This window comes from Salmo salar, chromosome ssa29, assembly GCF_905237065.1.
Source record: "Salmo salar chromosome ssa29, Ssal_v3.1, whole genome shotgun sequence".
Lineage (NCBI taxonomy): Eukaryota > Metazoa > Chordata > Actinopteri > Salmoniformes > Salmonidae > Salmo > Salmo salar.
Genome location: NC_059470.1, coordinates 13,081,164 through 13,101,540, shown reverse-complemented (window position 1 = coordinate 13,101,540; position 20,377 = coordinate 13,081,164). Strand labels below are relative to the sequence as shown.

The 20,377-nt window shown below is 45.4% G+C and overlaps 2 protein-coding genes and 1 non-coding gene across 4 annotated transcripts; 1 reads left to right on the top strand and 2 right to left on the bottom strand.

Annotated features, from left to right (window-relative positions):
- Positions 1 to 89: 89 nt before the first annotated feature.
- LOC106590172 (ATP-binding cassette sub-family F member 2) lies at positions 90 to 10,803 on the bottom strand. 2 transcript variants are annotated; one of them, XM_014180856.2, is made up of 15 exons: positions 10,686 to 10,803; positions 8,914 to 9,063; positions 8,463 to 8,675; positions 7,925 to 8,107; positions 6,048 to 6,219; positions 5,511 to 5,606; positions 5,324 to 5,426; positions 4,475 to 4,570; positions 4,107 to 4,226; positions 3,825 to 3,914; positions 3,616 to 3,726; positions 3,465 to 3,527; positions 1,625 to 1,753; positions 1,093 to 1,296; positions 90 to 659 (listed from the first exon to the last, which is right to left on the bottom strand). In XM_014180856.2, the coding sequence occupies exons 2-15, from the start codon at positions 9,053 to 9,055 to the stop codon at positions 543 to 545; spliced, it is 1,839 nt and encodes a 612-aa protein (XP_014036331.1). In that variant the 5' UTR covers positions 9,056 to 9,063; positions 10,686 to 10,803; the 3' UTR covers positions 90 to 542. The 2 variants fall into 2 exon arrangements, with proteins under 2 accessions (XP_014036331.1, XP_045567006.1); XM_045711050.1 differs by lacking the exon at positions 10,686 to 10,803 and having other exon boundaries at positions 8,463 to 8,700; positions 8,914 to 9,243.
- Positions 5,863 to 5,945, bottom strand: LOC123731582 (small nucleolar RNA SNORD100). The gene has a single exon (XR_006762790.1). It is a non-coding gene; the product is annotated as a small nucleolar RNA SNORD100 (small nucleolar RNA).
- An 809-nt stretch (positions 10,804 to 11,612) lies between the features above and the next one.
- On the top strand, positions 11,613 to 19,288 carry chpf2 (chondroitin polymerizing factor 2). The gene is made up of 5 exons (XM_014180854.2): positions 11,613 to 11,860; positions 12,725 to 12,970; positions 14,182 to 14,746; positions 14,949 to 15,131; positions 16,567 to 19,288. Exons 1-5 carry the CDS (start codon positions 11,811 to 11,813, stop codon positions 17,836 to 17,838), a joined length of 2,316 nt encoding a protein of 771 aa, XP_014036329.1. The 5' UTR covers positions 11,613 to 11,810; the 3' UTR covers positions 17,839 to 19,288.
- Positions 19,289 to 20,377: the final 1,089 nt, after the last annotated feature.

Below are 20,377 nucleotides of genomic sequence, written 5' to 3'. Positions count from 1 at the left end.
ACATTGTCAAAGGAAAATGCAGAATTAAAAGCTGCATTTTGGAAGATGTTTCATTTGTTCAAAGACCCCAAAATATCAGACAGTAAGTATTCAATTGTCAATTCAGTAATTTATTCAGACAAATCGTTATTGCAATACGTTAAATAAAAATAAGGCATAATTAATGCTCTTTTGCACAAATGACCTTCAAGCTGCTGCATTCATTTTTGGCTGTTACACTTATTAGAAAAAATCTAAAACTTTTTCTATGATGACGGCAGTAATATGGAATGCGTTCCATAATGCACTTTGAGGTGAATCAGCCAATCAGAGTGCAGCCTGAGCTGGAGGCAGGTGGGTGTAGGGTGAAGTTGCCCTTAGAGGCTGACTTTGGGTCAGTTTTGCATTTTCCCCACTAATGGTTAGGATTTGGGGAGGGAAGCTGATCCTAGATCTGTGCCTGGAGGAAACTTCCCGCCGGAGCACTGAGGACTACTGTTCCACCACACAAGCATTTGGAGGCCAAATCCATTATGGGTTTACTGGCTCAGATTGCAGGGGCTCTAGATGTCATGCGCTTGCTTGTCAATCTTCGATTTCAAGTGTTCCTTGTATGCCAGGATGTCCCTGTTCCATTTGGTGATGGTTTGCTTTTCACATACCCAGATCTCCTGAGCCACCTGGGGAAAAAAAAAAAAAAATTGGTGTCGCAATGAACAAACCTCAATTGAAAACATGTTCCCTTTCTCTCCAATTCTATCCATATTGTATCTCGGAAACCCAAGTGCTCGATTAGGTTCTGGGGGAAGATTTATGAGAAAAGTTACTGGCGAAGTTTCCATTTAGGGGGGTTGGAGACTATCAACCAAAGCATGGGCAAAAAAATCCCCTCCCTTTCTGAAATTGAAAAGATGTGCACACCTGCGCAATCTTGATTTGTACAAATGATCACGTCGTCGCATCAGTCTGTTGACAGACACTACGATGCCATCCTATGTTACATGTGTCTGTCCATGAGAGATTATCCATGTTGTAACTACCTAGCGCGGTCTAAGACTTAAGTGATGTGAAGTATAGATGTGGGACCGGTCAGGGAAGATATAATGGTGGTACCTGCTGGATGAGTCTGAAGTCGTGGCTGACCAGCATCATGCCGCCCTCGTAGTCGTTGATGGCATCAGCCAGGGCGTCAATGGTCTCGATGTCCAGGTGATTGGTGGGCTCGTCCAGGAAGAGCATGTGGGGGTTCTGCCAGGCCAGCCAGGCGAAGCACACCCGACACTTCTGGCCGTCCGACAGGTTCCTGATCGGACTCACCTAGGGGAGAGAGAGGACAGAGTAAGGACCATGAAGGAGTGCAAGTGCTTCCATGCTCTTGAAGAACTATCAAATCCCACCAGTAAGTACCCACCAGAAGACACCACAGGTTAACGCTACAATGATTGTGGAGGATTAAAAGACACAGGGTTTGACAGGAACAGGTATTCCGAACAAACACGGGAAAAGCTTTCAAAGTCACTATTCCTGTACTATCAATGACGACGGTACAATCATGCGAAAGTCGTTTCTATACCAGGTGACCAATCTAATTCGATCAATGCTTCTCCAAGGGATCCTGGGCCCGGACCGAGCTCTGCGGTCTCACCTGTTGTTTTCCTGTGAGGCCGTAGCGGCCGATGATCTTCCTCATCTCCTCCTTCTCCTTGATCTCTGGGTAGCACTTCATCATGTACTCCAGAGGAGACAGGTCCAGCTCCAGCTGCTCTGTCAGATGCTGCAGAGAGATAACACCATACAGGTATATTAGATACATTCAGATGCACTTTAACAAGCGTACGTGCTGGTGAAGGACAAAAGGCATTTAGGTCGTCGGCCAGAGACACACGAACGCACTTGAAATGTATCTATTGTCTGTTTTTGGTCTAAAAAGTTAAGTCAAGTATTTTCAAAATAAGCTTCGTACGTAAAAAGGCGGACAGTGGGATTTTAGATGGACAATCTCTTGTCTATCATCCGACAAACGATAACTCCCATTTGAAAAACCATTGACTCAATCCCACATTTTCAGACACAAAATCCCATTGTCAGCACCCATACATGCTGACCACACCGCCCGCGTTGCATGCATGAGCGTTGCAAAATAAATGTACACACGCATGTTACTCAATTTCATCCAAATTGCTCACGCGTCAACAAACGAGCATCTGCGTACCCAGGCGCTAAAATAGAACTTGGATCTATTTTTGACGTTTGATGCCCCGCCTCTCCCATATCATTGGTTTTTAGGAGCACGTGGGTGATTGAAAGATGAACTGAGGTCCACACACCAGTCAAAGTTGGTTGCCACCGCCGTGTAAAGTCCACAGAAGAATAAGAAGGCTGAAGGAGAAGAGATTACTAGAAACTGAGTTTCCCCTTTTATCTGTGGATTAATTGTTGGAGAACACAATTTTATGTGACTCAAAATGGGTCAAAATTCTACGAAGATCCATAAAAAATTTCAGGTAAAATAACCCAATGTTTATCTCAGTAGAAATTAGCTAGCAACAGCAAGCTAGCTAGCTAAATGTACATGAATATTTCATGTTTCAACCTGTCCCCAAATTAATATATACAGAACAAAAATAAACGCAACATTCAACAATTAAGATTTTACTGAGTTACAGTTCATAGAAGGAAATCAGTCAATTGAAATAAATGCATTATGCCCTAATCTATGGATTTAACATGACTGGGCAGCCCCGCCAGTTGTGAGGCTGGTTTTGTGATTACTGCCAAATTCTCTAAAACGACATTGGAGGCAGCATATGGTAGAGAAATTAACATTAAATTCTCTGGCAACAGCTCTGGTGGACATTCCTGCAGTCTGTATGCCAATTGCATGCTCCCTCAAAAATTGAGACATCGGTGGCGTTGTGACACATAACTGCACATTTTAGAGTGGCCTTTTATTGTCCCCAGCACAAGGTGCACCTGTAATGATTATGCTGTTTAATCAGCTTCTTGATATGCCACACCTGTCCGGTGGATGGATTATCTTGGCAAAGGAGAAATGCTCACTAACAGGGATGTCAACAAATTTGTGCACAGAATTTTAGAGAAATAAGCTTTTGTCCGTATGGAAAATTTCTGGGACATTTTTATTTCAGCTCATGAAACATGGGACCAACACTTTACATGTTGCGCTTATATTTTTGTTCAGTATAGTTGGTTCAGAGTTCATTTTGATATTTCAACCTGCCTGATCGCGTCTGTTGTGGATGGACAAAAATCAACACGCGGACGCACTCGCGTGTCCGGTCTAGTCAGCATATTATGCTCAAGCAGGTTTATGTCTCTGCAACCGGGCTATGGCGAGTTGAAGCATCCATGCATCAAATCAGAGTGTATTTATGCCTGTCAATCAAAACCCAGCAACCAGCATGCGATGGCCGTCTTTAGGAACCACCAGGCAATGTGTCATGTTCCTACGTCCTTTCTCCTACCTGGTGATATCGGCCAATCTTCACGTGAGAATGTTTCCTGATCATGCCGTCAGTGGGGAGCAGCTGGAGAGAAAGAGAGGTTTTACGGTATATGCCATACTGTCCTTACGAGATGGTAAAACAAAGAGTTGACTGAAATGGCACCACCTACCTCTCCCATCAGGAGTTTGAGGAGTGTAGACTTCCCTGCTCCGTTGGGCCCCACCAGAGCCACTCGCGTGTCCAGGTCAATGCCAAACTCCAGGTTCTTGTATATGTGTGGCTGGAGGATGAATCGGCAGATTTAGTGAATGAGGACGGAACACAAGAAACGAGCTCTGAGACGTCCAATTAAAAACCCGTTCATTTCTACTTACTGACCTGGTTGTCACTGTATTTGAAGCTAACGTTCTGAACCATGATAACAGGAGGGGGGATCTTTCCACAGGAAGGAAAATAAAACGACAGTGTCTATGAGAGGGAGAGAGATGATTACCACCACTGAAACACTAAAATTAGCCATAGCGTGAACAACCTATTATTTATTCCTAAGAGTATACACTACTTTGTTCACGAGTAAACCGTGAATGGCTTTTAGAAAGCAATGGATGTGATTCAGTCCAGTACATTAACATACTGAAAATGTTTCAGTGAGCCTCTTGCCTTGTCATCCACCACACGTTCAGTCAGCCCTGAGGCCACCATCTTCTGCAGCGTCTTCTCTTTGCTCTGGGCCTGTCGCGCCAGCTTGGCCGAGCCGTGACCAAACCTGGCAATGTAATTCTACACAGCGGGTAGAGAGAGACGGCGTCGGAGTAAAGCATCATGCCTTTTTAGCCTGGTTCCCACGATTGGCGCCTTTGTCAACTCCGTTGCTGTCCTTGACGCTCATTTGGCATGACGATGAGTGTCAAGGATAGCACAAACAGACCGGGACTTAGGCTATCATACTTTTACAGTACAGGGGAATAATATTTCCACGTGGGGGGTAGTATTAGTACTCTGCAGCGCCACAATGTGGCGTCGCCTACCTTCATGTGTGAGATCTGGTCCTGCTCCCAGTTGAAGCGTTTCATCTGGTTCTCTTCCAGCTCCTCCCTGGTCTTCACGTACTGGTCATAGTTACCCTTTCATTCGGAAAAATAGAATTTGCATGGTCATCCCACACCATTCGGTGAAGGAAAAGAACACACTGTCTCGCATGCATAATTAGCAACAGGCCATAACCCCCCCCCCTTCTCCTCCCTTTAAGGTGTGATGAGATCACAGTTGGCTGTGTCTACCCAGGATACTCTAGTGCAGGGTTTCTCAAACTTGGTCCTGGGCACAGGAGGTTGGGGAGGATAGGCTGGTGGTAATGTCTGGAGTGGAATCAGTGGAATGGTATCAAATACCTCAAACACATGGTTTGACGCCATTCCATTTGCGCGTTCCAGCCATTATTATGAGCCGTCCTCCCCTCAGCAGCCTCCACTGGTCCTGCCCCCCGGTGCACGTTTTGGTTCTTGCTCTAGTTTTGGTTCTTGCTCTAGCATTACACAGCCGATTCTAATAATAATGCTCTACTGCACAATACATGGTTGCCTTCTAGGGGGTGACTCAATAGCCTGATGGAACGAGCATGATCGCTGCATTCACAATTCTTTTTCACTTCAATGTATGTGTATCTGTTGCCAGGTGTAATATGTTTAAGTATTTTAAAATGGTCAAATAAAAATCTATCAATTAACTAAAACAATGGTGAAAGGAGCAAACTGGCAGGTTCCACCAGGCTAGTGACTGAATGCCGCTTTGATAAACTGCTAAATAGTATTGTGGCGAAAGTGAATCGATCGCGTCTGTTGACCAGGGGGTGAGTGAGCTCGCTGCTGTGTTCTTACCGTGAAGTATTTGAGCTTCTTCTGGTGCAGGTGGATGATGTTGGTGCAAACTCCGTTTAGGAAGTCTTGAGAGTGGGAGATGAGCACAAGGATTCGCCTGAACCTGACAAGGGATCGGGACGTTCAGCACATCTCAAATGCACGTGACTACTAAACTGATCGACATTGGCAGATGAAGCACACTCACGATGCGAGCTCCTCCTCCAGCCATACACAGGCGTCTAGGTCCAGGTGGTTGGTGGGCTCGTCCAGCAGCAACATGAAGGGCTTGATGAACAGAGCTCTAGGAGAATGAAGAGGGGAAAAAGAAAAGCATTTATTCCAGACATTTTTCTACTCATTATTGCAATGTAACTGTGAAGGTAATCTGAGATCTGACTGGGTAAGAAAACTGATGACTAGGTCATGTCCAGGCATCTGCCACTAGTAATGAAACCTGTCTACTTCATTGCATAACAATCTGACACTACTTGCATTGGCTCAGGAAAAGGCTTAGTCATGAGTGTGAAACAAACCCTTTATATTTTTGGTGTGTTGGCTCCATCTCAGTAATAAATTGGGTAACGATGGCAGTATCCTCACAGTGTTCAGTAGAGGGAGCCAGAATATCATCACCGACAAAACCAACACTGTCAATTCGTTAAGGGATGTTGAGAAGGCGTAGAGACCAACTCAACTTGCAGTACAGTTCATTAATCGTAAAGCATCATGTTCGCTTTCCCACCTGGCCAGAGCCACACGCATCCTCCAGCCTCCGCTGAAGTCCTTGAGCTTCTTCTGCTGCATGGCGGCGCTGAAGCCTAGGCCGTGGAGGATCCTGGAGGCTCGCATCTCTGCCTTGTCTGCATCCAGCTCTTCCAGACGCTCGTACAACTCCATCAGCTTCTCACACTCAGCTACAGAGGGATGGTGGGGGCGAACATTTTCAGCTACATTGTTTATGAATAGATAACTATTGTGCACCTGGTTGTTTCCCGGGAGAAGACAACTAGGTGGTTTCGAACCATGTCCCAGTTACCTTTCATCATTTAAATGGAACTATTAGGTGGAGGTGCTTTGTAAAATACAGTGCATTCGGAAAGTATTCAGACCCCTTGACCTTTTTCCACATTTTGTTACGAGCCTTATTCTAAAATTGATTGAGAGAAAAAAACTATCTACACACAATACTCCATAATGTCAAAGCAAAAATAGATTTTTAGAAATGTTTGCAAATGTATAAAATTTAAAAAATGAATCACATTTACATAAGTATTCAGACCCTTTACTCAGTACTTTGTTGAAGCACCATTGGCAGTGATTACAACCTCGAGTCTTCTTGGGTACGATGCTACAAGCTTGGCACATCTGTATTTGGGGAGTTTCTCCCATTCTTCTCTGCAGATCCTCTAATGCTCTGTCAGGTTGGATGGGGAGCGTCGCTGCACAGCTATTTTCAGGTCTCTCCAGAGATGTTCGATCAGGTTCATGTTCAGGCTCTGGCTGGGCCACTCAAGGACATTCAGAGACTTGTCCCGAAGCCACTCCTGCGTTGTCTTGGCTGTGTGCTTAGGGTTGTTGTCCTGTTGGAAGGTGAATCTTCGCTCTGGAGCAGATTTTCATCAAGGATCTCTCTGTACTTTGCTCTGTTCATCTTTCCCTTGAAACTGTCTAGACTCCCAGTCCCTGAAAAACATCTCCACAGTAAGATGCTGCCACCACCATGCTTCACCGTAGGGATGGTTTCCTCCAGATGTGACGCTTGGCATGCAGGCCAAAGAGTTCAATCTTGGCTTCATCAGACCTTTTGGCAAACTCCAAGCGGTCTGTCATGTGCCTTTTACTGAGGAATGGCTTCAGTCTGGCCACTACCATGAAGGCCTGATTGGTGGAGTGCTGCAAAGATGGGAGAACCTTCCAGAAGGACAACCATCTTCACAGAGGAACTCTAGAGCTCTGTCAGAGTGACCATCGGGTTCTTGGTCACCTCCCCCGATTGCTCAGTTTGGCCAGACAGCCAGCTCTAGGAAGAGTCTCTTAGTGGTTCCAAACTTCTTCCATTTAAGAATGATGGAGGCCACTGTGTTCTTGGGGACCTTCAACGCTGCAGACATTTTTTGGTACACTTCCCCAGATCTTTGTGCCTCGACACAAACCTGTCTTGGAGCTCTATGCACAATTTCTTCAACCTCATTGCTTGGTTTTTGCCCTGACATGCACTGTCAACTGTGGGACCTTATATAGACAGGTGTGTACCTTTCCAAATCATGGCCAATCAATTAAATTTACCACAGGTGAACACCAATAAAGTTGTAGAGACACCTCAAAGGATTATCAATGGAAACTGTATGAATCTGAGCTCAATTTCTAGTCTCATAGCAAAGGGTCTGAATTCTTATGTAAAGAAGGTATCTGTTTTTTATTTTTAATAAAGTTGAAAACATTTCTAAAAACCTGTTTTTGCTTTGTATTATGGGGCATTGTGGGTAGATTGAGGGGAGGGGTAGGGGGGGATATTTAATCCATTCTAGAATAAGGCTGTAACGTAACAAAATATGGAAAAAGTCAAGGGGTCTGAAAACTTTCCGAAGGCACTGTAGATACAGTATGTCTGTCACTCACAGTCCTCGGCTGCCAGCCGCTCTGCCTCCTTCTCCAGCTGGATCCTCTCCTCGTCCACCTCCATCACACACTGCAGGGCCGTCTTGTCACTGGGGGCCATTTCCCTGGTCAGGTGGTAGATGTCTATGTGCTCGGGGATGGGGATCTCGCGATGGCCGATGGCTGATAACAACATGGACTTTCCTGGCAGGAGGAAACGCCATACGTTAGCAGCGGGTTTCAAATACAATGCACACATCCACATTTAAGATCTACTTAAGCTGCAATGGTAACATGCAAATGGTGATCAAATGACACTTAATGAAGAGAGAAATGTGTCAGTGAGTGTCAGGTCACGCCAAAGAACACAGTGGAAAAAACACACACAGATGATGGCCTAACTCTGTTGCCTCTAAATAAATAAAAAATACTTTGAAAATCAATTTTTTTGAGTGCAGACCCTCTACAAATGAGAAATGCGTCAGTGAAAATCATTGAGGTTGTGGCACCTGGCGTAGGGCTACGCCCCTATGCGACGACTTATGGTGGTACTACCTACCTGTGCCGTTGAGGCCGAGGAGGCCGTAACGCCGTCCCGAGTTGAGCTCTAGGCTGGTGTCGGTCAGCAGCTCCTGACCGTGGAAGGTGAGCGACAGGCTGGCAATGTGCACGTCGGTGCTGTTGGGGTGGGACGCCAGCACCCCCGTCACCGCCCGCGCATCCAGCTTCTTCAGCTCAAACTCATCCAGCTCCTTGGTCAGGCTAGCCACCCCTGTCAATTACAATAGTCTGGTTGACTATATTAAGCCCAAGTAGAGTGTTAGCGTGAGGGTTAATGCTGTCAGACACCTTGGTTAATGGAAGCCATTGGAATAGTGCTGAAAGATATATTCCCAGCAGAGAAAGTGTCACAAGTTTAGCATAATTTATATTCAACCAACCAGTGGACATATTAATCCAAAACGGATTATATAATTGATAACTGTTCAGTGCATTTTCACTCCTCTCACCATTGCTGTCTGCTCCATTTTCCTGGCTCTCTGGCTGGTCGTTCTCCCCATTAAACTCATCAGTTTTCTTGGTACGCGCCTGGCGGGACTTCGCAGCTTCCTTCTTCTTCGCTGCCTTCTTCTTGGCAAGATCTGACGGCATTGCTCCGTCTGAACCCCGGACACCAACATCCAAAACAACAAGAGAGCAACAGAAATGGACTGCCGAGTACTTAGCTGTGGACGTTAGTGAATGGCAAGAAACATAGCAGCAATGTGTTGACTTGACGTTGAAATGTATCTAGATTTAGGAGGCATGCATTTAATTCCCAGGGACGGCAGGTAGCTTAGTGGTTAGAGCATTGGGACAGTTACCGAAAGGTTGCTGGATCGAATCCCCGAGCTGACAAGATTTAAAAAAAAAAAATGTAGTTCTGCACCTGAACAACGCCCACTGTTCCCCGGTAGGCCGTCATTGTAAATAAGAATGTGTTCTTAACTGACTTGCCTAGATAAATAAAAACAACCACTCCGTTTGAATTTTTTCAAACTCTGCGTCTTCTTCAGTCGGTCGAAGAATTTACCAAACCACTGAAGATGAAAATATGTGGTTTCCGACGAGGGGTTTATGGGATAGCTAGCAACTTGTAAACAATTACCCATTCCTATAAGTACTATTTTAATATGTTAAAAATACACATTGGTTGTTAAGACTGTGCATATGACTGTTGCCTACCGTTTTAGTTCATTGACGTTCGTATTTTATTATAATTATTAGGTCGCTAGCAAACAGCCTAGCTCTTAGCTAGCTAGCTGCTCTGTAAGCTACCTTGACTTGCTAGAATGTTATAGAAACAAGTTGAAGAAAAAGTAACAAAACATGTTTTATTTTCTACTGAAACAATAGTTTTTTTCTGTCTTGAATGAAAAGGTCATATTTTACAATCTCCCAAAATAAATGCGATCCATGACGAGAGACATCGCTCCCTACATGTATGTAGTGCTGTTCTTGTCTATTGATGTTATGTATTATGTCACGTTTTGTGTGGACCCCAGGAAGAGTACCTGCTAGTTTTGCAACAGTTAATGGTGATCCTAATAAATGTCACATAAAATGACGTTTTTATAAAAATAACTACTGATTTCAGCACCCAAATAGCCCGCAAGTAGTCGTCCCTAGTTACCACAGCCACAAAGTCAATTATGGCTAAACGCCTATTTGTAAAATGTATATTCTTGAATCTGATTCTAAACCTTAACCACACTGCTAACCTTATATTAATAACACCAAAAAGCTAGTATCCATGATTTTCTACGATATAGACCTTTTTTGACTTTGTGGCTGTGGTAACTAATGACAACCCGCAATTACACAGAATAATGGCATTTTAAGTGACATCAAGCACCAGTCCGCCCACATTAATCGTGGTTCAACTCCATCGTAAATCGTTGAGTTTAATCCGCTATGTCGCAGTTCACGTAAAAACCCACTAATGGTGGTGGCTAGCATGGCCTAGCCGGTTGCACTAGCGCAGCAAGCTATTAGGTTGCTTATGACATGGTAGCTGGTGAATCTAGCTAACTAATCGGCTACCATGAATATCAGACAAATGAAACTATGTGAAATTGCAATCAATAGCTAGCATATATAGCTATAAGCTCGCTACTGACTGAGAGTGTTGCGCAAACTAGCCTAGCCTAACTCGCGTTGTTGCAACTCAACTGTCTATTTATCGCGCCAACTGTGCGAGTCACGACAATATATTTTATTCTTCCGTGTCTGACTTTCTTACCTTGATGACAGTCACACGAGTTTCGGCGGGCTTGATGTCACTGAACTATTTGATACTATTCTGCTAGCGACACTAACGATGACGTCACGTTCTATGTTTTTTGAATAAACCTTCAAAATAAAAGCCCGCAGTTCAAAACATCGCAACTATATTTTGATCAGTGTCGATTTTTTATTGTGTTTAATAGCAAATGCATAATCTATATATGGTGTTTCATGGGGAACTGAATAATACGGAGTGTTGCTGGCCTTTTACTACACCCATTCTATAGGCCACAATGCAAATCACTGTATATGTACAAGGTTTGAATCACATACCCCGCCTCAATTGGGTAATTACTATGTAATTAGCTACAAAGTAATGTAATTGCAGTAAAGCATTCTAAATTGTGAACCAAACATTATGCACACCCTGTCATTATATCTGATAACAGATGTTCTGTGGCTAAAATGTATACTACTGACTGACATCAAAGTTATCAACATTAAGTTGTGTCACATAAAAGCTCACTGGTATTTAAAAATTGAACCTTTATTTAACTAGGCAAGTCAGTTAAGAACAAATTCTTATTTACAATGACTGCCTACCGGGGAACAGTGGGGTTAACTTCCTTGTTCAGGGGCAGAACAACATATCCTTGTCAGCTCATGGACTCGATTCTGCAACCTTTCGGTTACTGGCCCAATGCTCTAACCACTAGGCTACCTGCCGCCCGGTTGGGTTGATTAGTTTCCCCCTAAAGTTTTGCTCACAACTGTTCTGGATGCATATGCATTATCTTGACTGCAATAACATTTATACAATAGAATGAAGCATTCCAAATATCGCCTGGTCTGGTATTGATTGATGAAGTAAGTATAACTTGAACGGCCCTTCATCTCATCACAGAGACCCCCCTCTTCAGACGTCTGATGACGTGTCTGCCAGAATATTACGCTGGGGAAGCAGTGGAGCGTGAATCACATCATCATCAGATGGATGCAGAATGAGAAGCAAGATTTGCAGATGAGACCAAAATGCATATTCCAGTGCACCGCACGCTTTCCACAAGGTTTCTCTCGGACCAGTAATTATTTTTATGAATTCATGAAGATTTGACAGTGATGCTTTTCTTGGAGGCGGTGAATGACTCACTTTGAGGAAGTTGCTGATGTAGAGGAAAAAAGGTCGACATGGTAAGCTACCTGGCTAATGTAGCTAGCTATCGTTTGAAGAAAAGACCTAATGATGTGTTTCGGTGCATAACTCTGACATGGAATGTGATTGATCTCCGACAACCTACAGACAAAACATCGATAATTGCGACTGAATCAAAAAAAATTGAGGAGAACATCCTTTGTTTTGGGGAGAGACCGAAGGAGGGAAGACCAACACCGTTAACGTTAGCTGATACCGATGCATGAATGTTGGTTGTTGTTTTGTCAGGGTATCTAAAATATGAATTCACCGTTGTAAATCCCTGGTTTGTTTTGAACTAGCTAGCTAACTACAATAGTTTCACTGTATGTAACTAATTGGGACATTATTAGCCAGGCAGTTAGTTAGCTAATCAAGAAAGTAATAGCAAGCACATTGCAATTTGTTATTGGTTAGCCTGCTAGCTAGCTAACTAACTAGCTAGATCGTTTATTATGGGACAGTAGCCCATTGTTAGTACAGTAGGTATTGACTGCTGAAGTGTCAGTCAAAGCTGTCTGTCCACTGTCCAGTTATTCTCTAGTAATGGCCTTGTAGCAAATGATCTTATCTTCAAATGGCACTGATAAGGAATGTAGTAAGCCATCTAATCCATGGTGCAATAGTCACCAGTAAAAACACAGCCAGGATTGTGCCAAAGAAGTATATCATACTTTACTGAATCTAGCTTGAAAGTTGAAAGTGGTTGGCACTTCACCAGAAGGGTCATTACATGGTTTTGGAACGGCATTCTGCAAATAATTATATAGAAAACCTCAGAGGAACGTCACATAACCCTTTATTGACAACACCCAAGTCCACCGCTTCGCTATGCGTCTCTCCTCCTTCCTGGCCGTGTTCAGGCCTGCTCTTCCCCTTATCCTGGGGCTCTCTTTAGGATGCAGCCTGAGCCTGCTGATGGTCTCCTGGACCCAGGGAGACACAGATGACTCGTGTGGAGATGAACTGGGCAATGGGGGTCTCTTCCTGGGCAGCAATCGGGGAGACCCCCCAGAGGACCAGAGAGGTGGTCCTGGGAATGAGGACTTCCAGCCCCGCATTGTACCATACCACAAGGACCCCAACAAACCACACAAGAAGGTCCTCAGGTGAGCATTTTGGGATGGATGCACAGAGGAATACCACATCCTATCATAACATTAGATTTCAGAGACAGTTTGCAAATGGGAGACACTGCTTCAATCTGTCTCAAAAATATATGCAGAGCTGTTGGATCTCTTTTATGAAATGCTCTTTTATAACTGTGTTCAGAAAATATGCACCCCAGTGCGAGGCATTTGGGTCGTATTTCCTGCTAACTAACGCTTATGCAACCCACCCACATTGCCAAATTCTTAATTGATATGTAAATGAGGCAAATCATGACGCCTTTGTAGGCCACTGTCTGTTTGATTCCCAGGGATTTTTGTTGTTTGTTCACCCATTTAATAGGCTTAAGCTGTTCTAACTTCATACTGGATCTAAACCACTCTAGGGTGGATACGCGGTAGAATATGTAGGCCCTACACTTTTAGGGAACAGAGAACATCATTTCTTAGGCTATACAAATGTAGGCTATATGAAATGGTCCCCCAAAAAAGGTAAATACATGGTCAATGCTATTAGACCACTGCTGACCTTTCACCGCTTTATAAAGATTTGTTCAAAAAGCCCATACGGTTTGATAATCCTACTGTCTCGCGTCTCTCCGAATCGCCTCTTAAAGCTGATTATTGGCCGGGATTTACTGTAATTAACCAGTTAGCCTGGAGTGTCTGAAGAGCCCACCATTTTAATGATCTTAGAAGGTTTTCAAGGTACAGTCATGGGACAGAATGACATTGACGCGTCTTCTTTTATGAAAGGCCTTACTGAAGAATTGTGATGCCTATTGTATATGACTATGATCTCCTTTGGTCATAGCCTAAAATCCTTACTTCTTGCAGATGGTGAGAGTTAAGTCTAGACTCTGGAGTTCAACAATGAACTCAATGACATCCTCTTCCAGTAACTAGCCATCTGGACAAGAATAGGCGTTCACAACTTATATTTACCATGACATTTTTTGTTTTTATCCAATTTGACTTAAAACAAGTACATTTCTTGTAGAATTAATAGCATTGTAGTAACACCTATGTATGAGCATATTATTGTTACATAGTGCATTAGACAAGTAATTGCATAGTAATGGAGTTGAGCGCTTAAAAAAATACTCAGTAAGATATGGCTGTTCCTTATTCCATCTATGTAATAAAATAAATCGCTCAGTTCCGATTTGAAACAGTGAAAGTCCCTCTGAACGCCACTCTCCTCTGATCAGGACGCGCTACATCCACACTGAACTGGGCATCCGAGAACGCCTCCTGGTGGGTGTGCTGACCTCGCGGGCCACCCTCAACACGCTAGCCGTGGCGGTGAACCGCACCGTGGCCCACCACTTCCATCGCACCTTCTTCTTCACGGGCCTGCGCAGCCCCAAGGTCCCCCACGGCATGGCGGTGGTGGCCCACGGCGACGACCGGCCCGTGTGGCTGATGTACGAGACGGTGCGCCACTTGCACCAGCACTACGGCTTGGATTACGACTGGTTCTTCCTGGCCCAGGACGACACCTACATACAGGCCGAGAGGCTAGCCGAGCTGGTGGGCCACCTCAGCGCCGGTCAGGACCTCTACATGGGCCGGGCCGAGGAGTTCATCGGTGGGGAGGAGAGGGCCAGGTACTGCCACGGGGGTTACGGCTACCTGCTCTCCCGGAGCTTGCTGGCCCGCCTGCAGCCCCACCTGGACACCTGCCGCAATGACATCCTCAGCGTCAGGCCTGACGAGTGGCTGGGCCGCTGCATCATCGACTACCTGGGCCTGAGCTGTGTAGAGGTGCACCAGGTAAACTCACAGCTGAGACATCGTTCTAAAACATGTTTATAGAGTTGTTCAATAGAGTTTGCAATGATACGCTGTCTATTTTATCAATGAGTCCAATGCTGATATGTCATCATGATTTACAGTACTTTGACCACACCCATCAGTTGTCTCACCTGCGAGATGACTAACATTTCCCTCCCCGCCGTTTGCATGTGACCTACAGGAGATGACGTATCGCTACTTTGAGCTGGGGAAGAATGCAGACCCAGAGCGAGAAGACAGAGCCCAGTTTAAGAATGCCTTCACGGTCCACCCCGTGTCAGAACCCAGCCTCATGTACCGCCTGCACAAACGCTTCAGCCAGATCGAACTGGACTGGACCTACCTACAGATACAGCAGCTGCAGGTTGGTGTTGTGTAATGGGATTAGATATGCTCCCTCTATGCTTCAGGCTATTTGATGGGTTGTCACTGGTGTTGGTTTGACTGGTTTACTGGTCCAGCGTGCAAATGTAACACCAATTTCCACAAATCTACACCTAGGTAGAAATTCCTATCTCAAACCAAATTGTATTTGTCACATGCGCCGAATACAACAGATGTAGACCTTACAGTGAAATGCTTACTTACAAGCCCTTAACCAACAACGCAGTTTTATTAAAATACCAAAAGAAAGTAAGAGATAAAAATAACAAATAATTAAAGAGCAGCAGTAAAATAACAATAGCAGGGCTATATACAGGGGGTACCGGTACAGAGTCAATGTGCGGGGGCACCCGGTGTCGAGGTAATTGAGATAGAGTTAGCAGCAGCTTGGGTGGGCAGGGGGGGGGGGTTATGCAAATAGTCTGGGTAGCCATTTGATTGTCTGATCCAATATGTCAGGGAGCCACAGTGACTGAACATTTTGTCAGGACGTGATGTGTGAAATTCGTCATTTTGTAAACAATTTGTCAGTTTAAAAGTGTCAACTTTTGTAATTTAATTCAACAAAACGTTATCCCCTCAGGGGCAATTAAAAAAAGTCAGATTTACAAGTATCAAGTCACACAAAGTCCTCCACAGAAAATAGCCTACAATATACAACAGACTTCACATGATTCCCTAATACCGTACACCCCATACAATACATAAATACAACATATTAGGATCACCTTCCTAATATTCTGTTGCACCCCCCCCAACCCCCCTTTTGTCCTCAGAACAGCCTCAATTCATTGGGGCATGGACTCTACAAGGTGTCGAAAGTGTTCCACAGGGATGCTGGCCCATGTTGACTCCAATGCTTCCTACAGTTGTATCAAGTTGGCTGGATGTTCTTTGGGTGGTGGACCATTCTTGATACACGCGGGAATTGAGCGTGAAAACTCAGCAGCGTTGCAATTCATGACACACTCAAACCTGTGCGCCTGGCACCTACTACCATACCCCGTTCAAAGGCACTTAAATCTTTTGTCTTGCCCATTCACCTCCTGAATGGCACATACACAATCCATGTCTCAATTGTCTCAAGGCTTAAAAATCCTTCTTTAACCTGTTTCCTCCCCTTCATCTACATTGATTGAAGTGGATTTAACAAGTGACATCAGTAAGGGATAATAGCTTTCACCTGGACTCACCTAGTCAGTCTGTCATGGAAAATGTTTTGTACACTATTGTTTGTAATAACCTTATAATAAGCTTTGAGAGACGCTGACCAAGGTGTACCATTAAAGTTAAGCCTTTAAATGACTACCCTTTACATTGTTCATGAATATCCTAATTCTGAAGAAAAAACTATTTTAATTGATGCTTATGATACGTTGTCTCATCATGGTTGTGTCTTCTTGTCTTTTGTCCAGGTCCAGATCAACAACCTGAGTGAGCTGACACCAGAGGGGAAGGCGGGGGCCACCTGGCCCATCGGGGTCAACCCCCCTTTCAGGCCCAAAACGCGATTCGAGGTCATCAACTGGGAGTACTTCACAGAGGAGCACATTTACTCGTGCCCCGACAGCTCCCCCAAGTGTGAGCTGCGTGGCGCAGACCGGGCCGACGTGAGCGCCGTGCTGGAGACGGCCGTGGAGCGCCTCAACGAACGCTACCAGCCCCAGCTGCGCTTCAGGAAACGGCATCTGCTCAACGGCTACCGGCGCTTCGACCCCACCCGGGGCATGGAGTACGTGCTGGACCTGGCCCTGGAGGCTTTCACCCAGAAGGGTCACAACCAGGTCATCGCCAAGCGGGTCAGCCTGCTCCGCCCTCTCAGCACCATCGAGATCATCCCCATGCCCTACGTGACGGAGGCCACCCGGGTGCAGGTTATCCTGCCAGTCACGGCTCACGAGCAGGACTATGTGAGCAACTTCCTGGACATGTACGTGATGAACACTCTGGACACGCATGACAACGTCCTGCTCACCTTCCTGTTCGTCTACGACCCCTTCGACGCCCAACGGATCAGTCAGGCCGACGTGTTCGCCGGCATCAAGGCCATGATTGGCGAGGTGGAGAAGCGCTACGGCGACGTGAAGATCCCCTGGATCAGCGTGAAGACGGAGGTGCCGTCGCAGGTCAAGCTGATGGACATCATCTCCAAGAAACACCCGGTGGATACGCTCTTCTTCCTGGCCTCGGTGTGGACCGAGGTCAACGCCGACTTCCTCAATCGCTGCCGCATGAACGCCATCAGCAACTGGCAGGTGTTCTTCCCCATCCACTTCCAGGAATTCAGCCCGGCCATCGTGTACCGCGACCAGCAGCCCTCAGCCGCCTCCTCCTTCACCGCCGAGGCGCTGCGCGATGGACGCTTCGACCGCCACGTCTTCGAGGAGGCCTGCTTCTACAACGCCGACTACATGGCGGCGCGCACCAAGATGGCCGCCGACATCCTGGACAACGATGAGCTGCTGGAGAGCATGGACGTGTATGAGATCTTTGTGCGCTACTCGGGCTTGCACGTGTTCCGGGCGGTGGAGCCAGCGCTAGTGCAGAAGTACGTGCGGCGGGCGTGCAACCCGCGCTTCAGCGAGGACATCTACCACCGCTGTGTGCTCAGTAACCTGGAGGGCCTGGCCTCGCGATCCCACCTGGCCATGGCCCTGTTTGAGCAGGAACAGGCCAACAGCACCTAGGTGGTCTAGTGGGGCTCTTCCACTGCAGCACTGGTGTCACGTCAGACTTTTCTGGACCAGGCCTCAGAAGGCAACATCTGTGGGCCTAACACTGGTGCAGTGCCTGACAGTAGAAATGCACCATACTGTAGGTTTACCATCTAATGACTTTAGCAACCTCAACCACACTGCCTCGACTTTTAGACAAGGCATGTTATGGGATGCGAAAATCTTTAGACGGATCCCTAAGGACCAAGGAATAAGGACCATGTGCAATCTTAGGCTTGCGAAGACTGAGGAGCAATGTTACAACGTGTATTCCTGCTAACTGTGTGTGCAGGCGGACAGAACTCTGTGCTTTCACACCAATGGAAGCCCAAGGGGAGGCTCTATTGGGAGGTGATGAATGAACAATGAACAGCATTGATGTCTATTTAGGGCTGGGCAGTATACCGTAATTTACTATGTACTGTTATTGATGCACGGACCAGTTTGTGTTTATACTTTATCTTCTATAACGGTATTTGTGAGACGTCACTCTGGCTCGTGTAATGTCAGTTTTTATAGTTTACTCCGTTTGCTACTTGAGTTGTCTCTCTCCTCCTGCATGCCACTTCCCCATGTGCTTCCCTGCCAATCCCTGCCCCCGTCACTGTTGGTTGTCAATACCGTGCCGTTCACTTTGTCTGCATGGTCAGAAGTAACCAGATGTTAGTGATTTCCACTTTGCTTCTTAATATAAATCCACAAAAGTTCTAGAATTACATTATTTTATGTATATTACAGTCTGCAAACTAGTAATTTGTCTTTTGAGAGACGCTAAATGGTGTTTGGCTAATTGCTAGTTAGCTGACTAGTAAGCTAGCTAAATGTACACAGAGAAAACGTAGCTAGCTAATAAAACTTGATACCAGTACTGGTGTAGGCCTAGTTCAGCATGTTGTTTGTGCAAAAGTATCTTCTAAATCAGAGATGGAGAAGCATGAATATGTTAGCTAGTGCTAGCTAACTACATGAAGTAAGAGAAAACATGTAATGTAACATTAGGGTCCACTGGGAAACACTGACCAACACTTTGGTTCCTACCATGTCACAATAATTCCTCCCTGGCTTTTTCATTCATTGTCATGTCAAACAACAATGTATTCAAAGTACTGTCCACTATATTCCAACAATAGCATTAGAATATTCATTCTATTTCCATGATTCCAACAGTTCACCAATTAATTAGGACTATATTTTTTGCCCATATCATGCAGCCCCACGTGGCACAGAGTGTAAATGATAACAAATGAGTGCAGAAAATGCAGAAATATCGGGATATGATATTTTGGTCATTTCGCCCAGCCCTATGTCGGATGTTTCCAAGGTTTTGTTTTGCCTTGAGAAAATTGCCATGGGCTATATGTTTTCCTTCATGACTGTGCTGATTTATGATGCTAATACTGGAATTAAAGAGAATTTAAGTGTCTTATGTGTCTTTCAATTTACACTTAGTTTGCTCAGTATGTCAGACCTGTAGAGAGTGTGGTTTGTTTCATTCCCTCGACATATGGTCTGTTTTTTATTTTTCTACGGTTATTAAAGGCAGATGTCGCATTCTGACTCGTTTCATATGTTATTGTGGAATCCCAGACCTAGCAATTTCCTTTGCCATCTATCTTTTGTGCAGTTCAAGGTTTGTTTGAAACACAGCTTCATTACTGTGGGGTTTCAATTTGGAAGACAAAATAAAAATGTCTTGTCTTTGAGAACTGCAGCCTCAACAATGACATAATAGTGATGCATGCTTTGCAAGTCAGGACCGAGGGTTTGCGAGCCAAGGACAAGCTATTAGAGGGTGTAGATTCTAGTGGTTGATATTCCTCCAATCATATAGCTCTGAAGTCTGTATTCTTCCTGGTTGCCTCTATAGCTGTGACCTGAGGCGATGTACAGTTTGTACTCAAGCCTGAAATCTGCCTCCCCACATTGAAGTCAGTAAACCTCCACCCCTACCCGGGCCTCCCTGGATTTGGGATGGAATTTTCTACACACGTGTCTTATGGAAGGGAGTGCAGATTCAGAATGCCCTATCAGGGTGGGTTTTGCCCACCTGGCTACAGTCCAACAGGGAGAGGGAGGGGGGAGCTGTTTCTCCATAGTGTGGCGGGTGGGTGGGTGGGTGGGGGGTCAGAGCACTGAATAGGTCACTTGACAGTCTCTCTGTCTCCTCCCTTTCTGGGCGGGGCCGGGGGGGGAGAGGATTGCACTGAGGGGCGAAATGGATGTCAGGCCAGGGTTCGGCGGGGGTGGGGGGGAGGTGAAAGAGTTTCTTTCTGCAGTAGCTAGCTAGCGCTGAGGTTTGTAGGTTAGCATTACTGCATGCACGCCACCTGTTTAGACACGGTCAACAATAACTCACTTGTCTGCCATCTCAAAATGACGTCTCGCTCATGCGAGGACTGCTAGAAGTGTTACTCCCTACTGACTTTTATCAGTCAGCTTATTGGCAAAAATTTAAGTGTTCTACCTCTCACCAAAGCCAAAGACTATTTGTCCCAGTACTGTATGAAGGTGT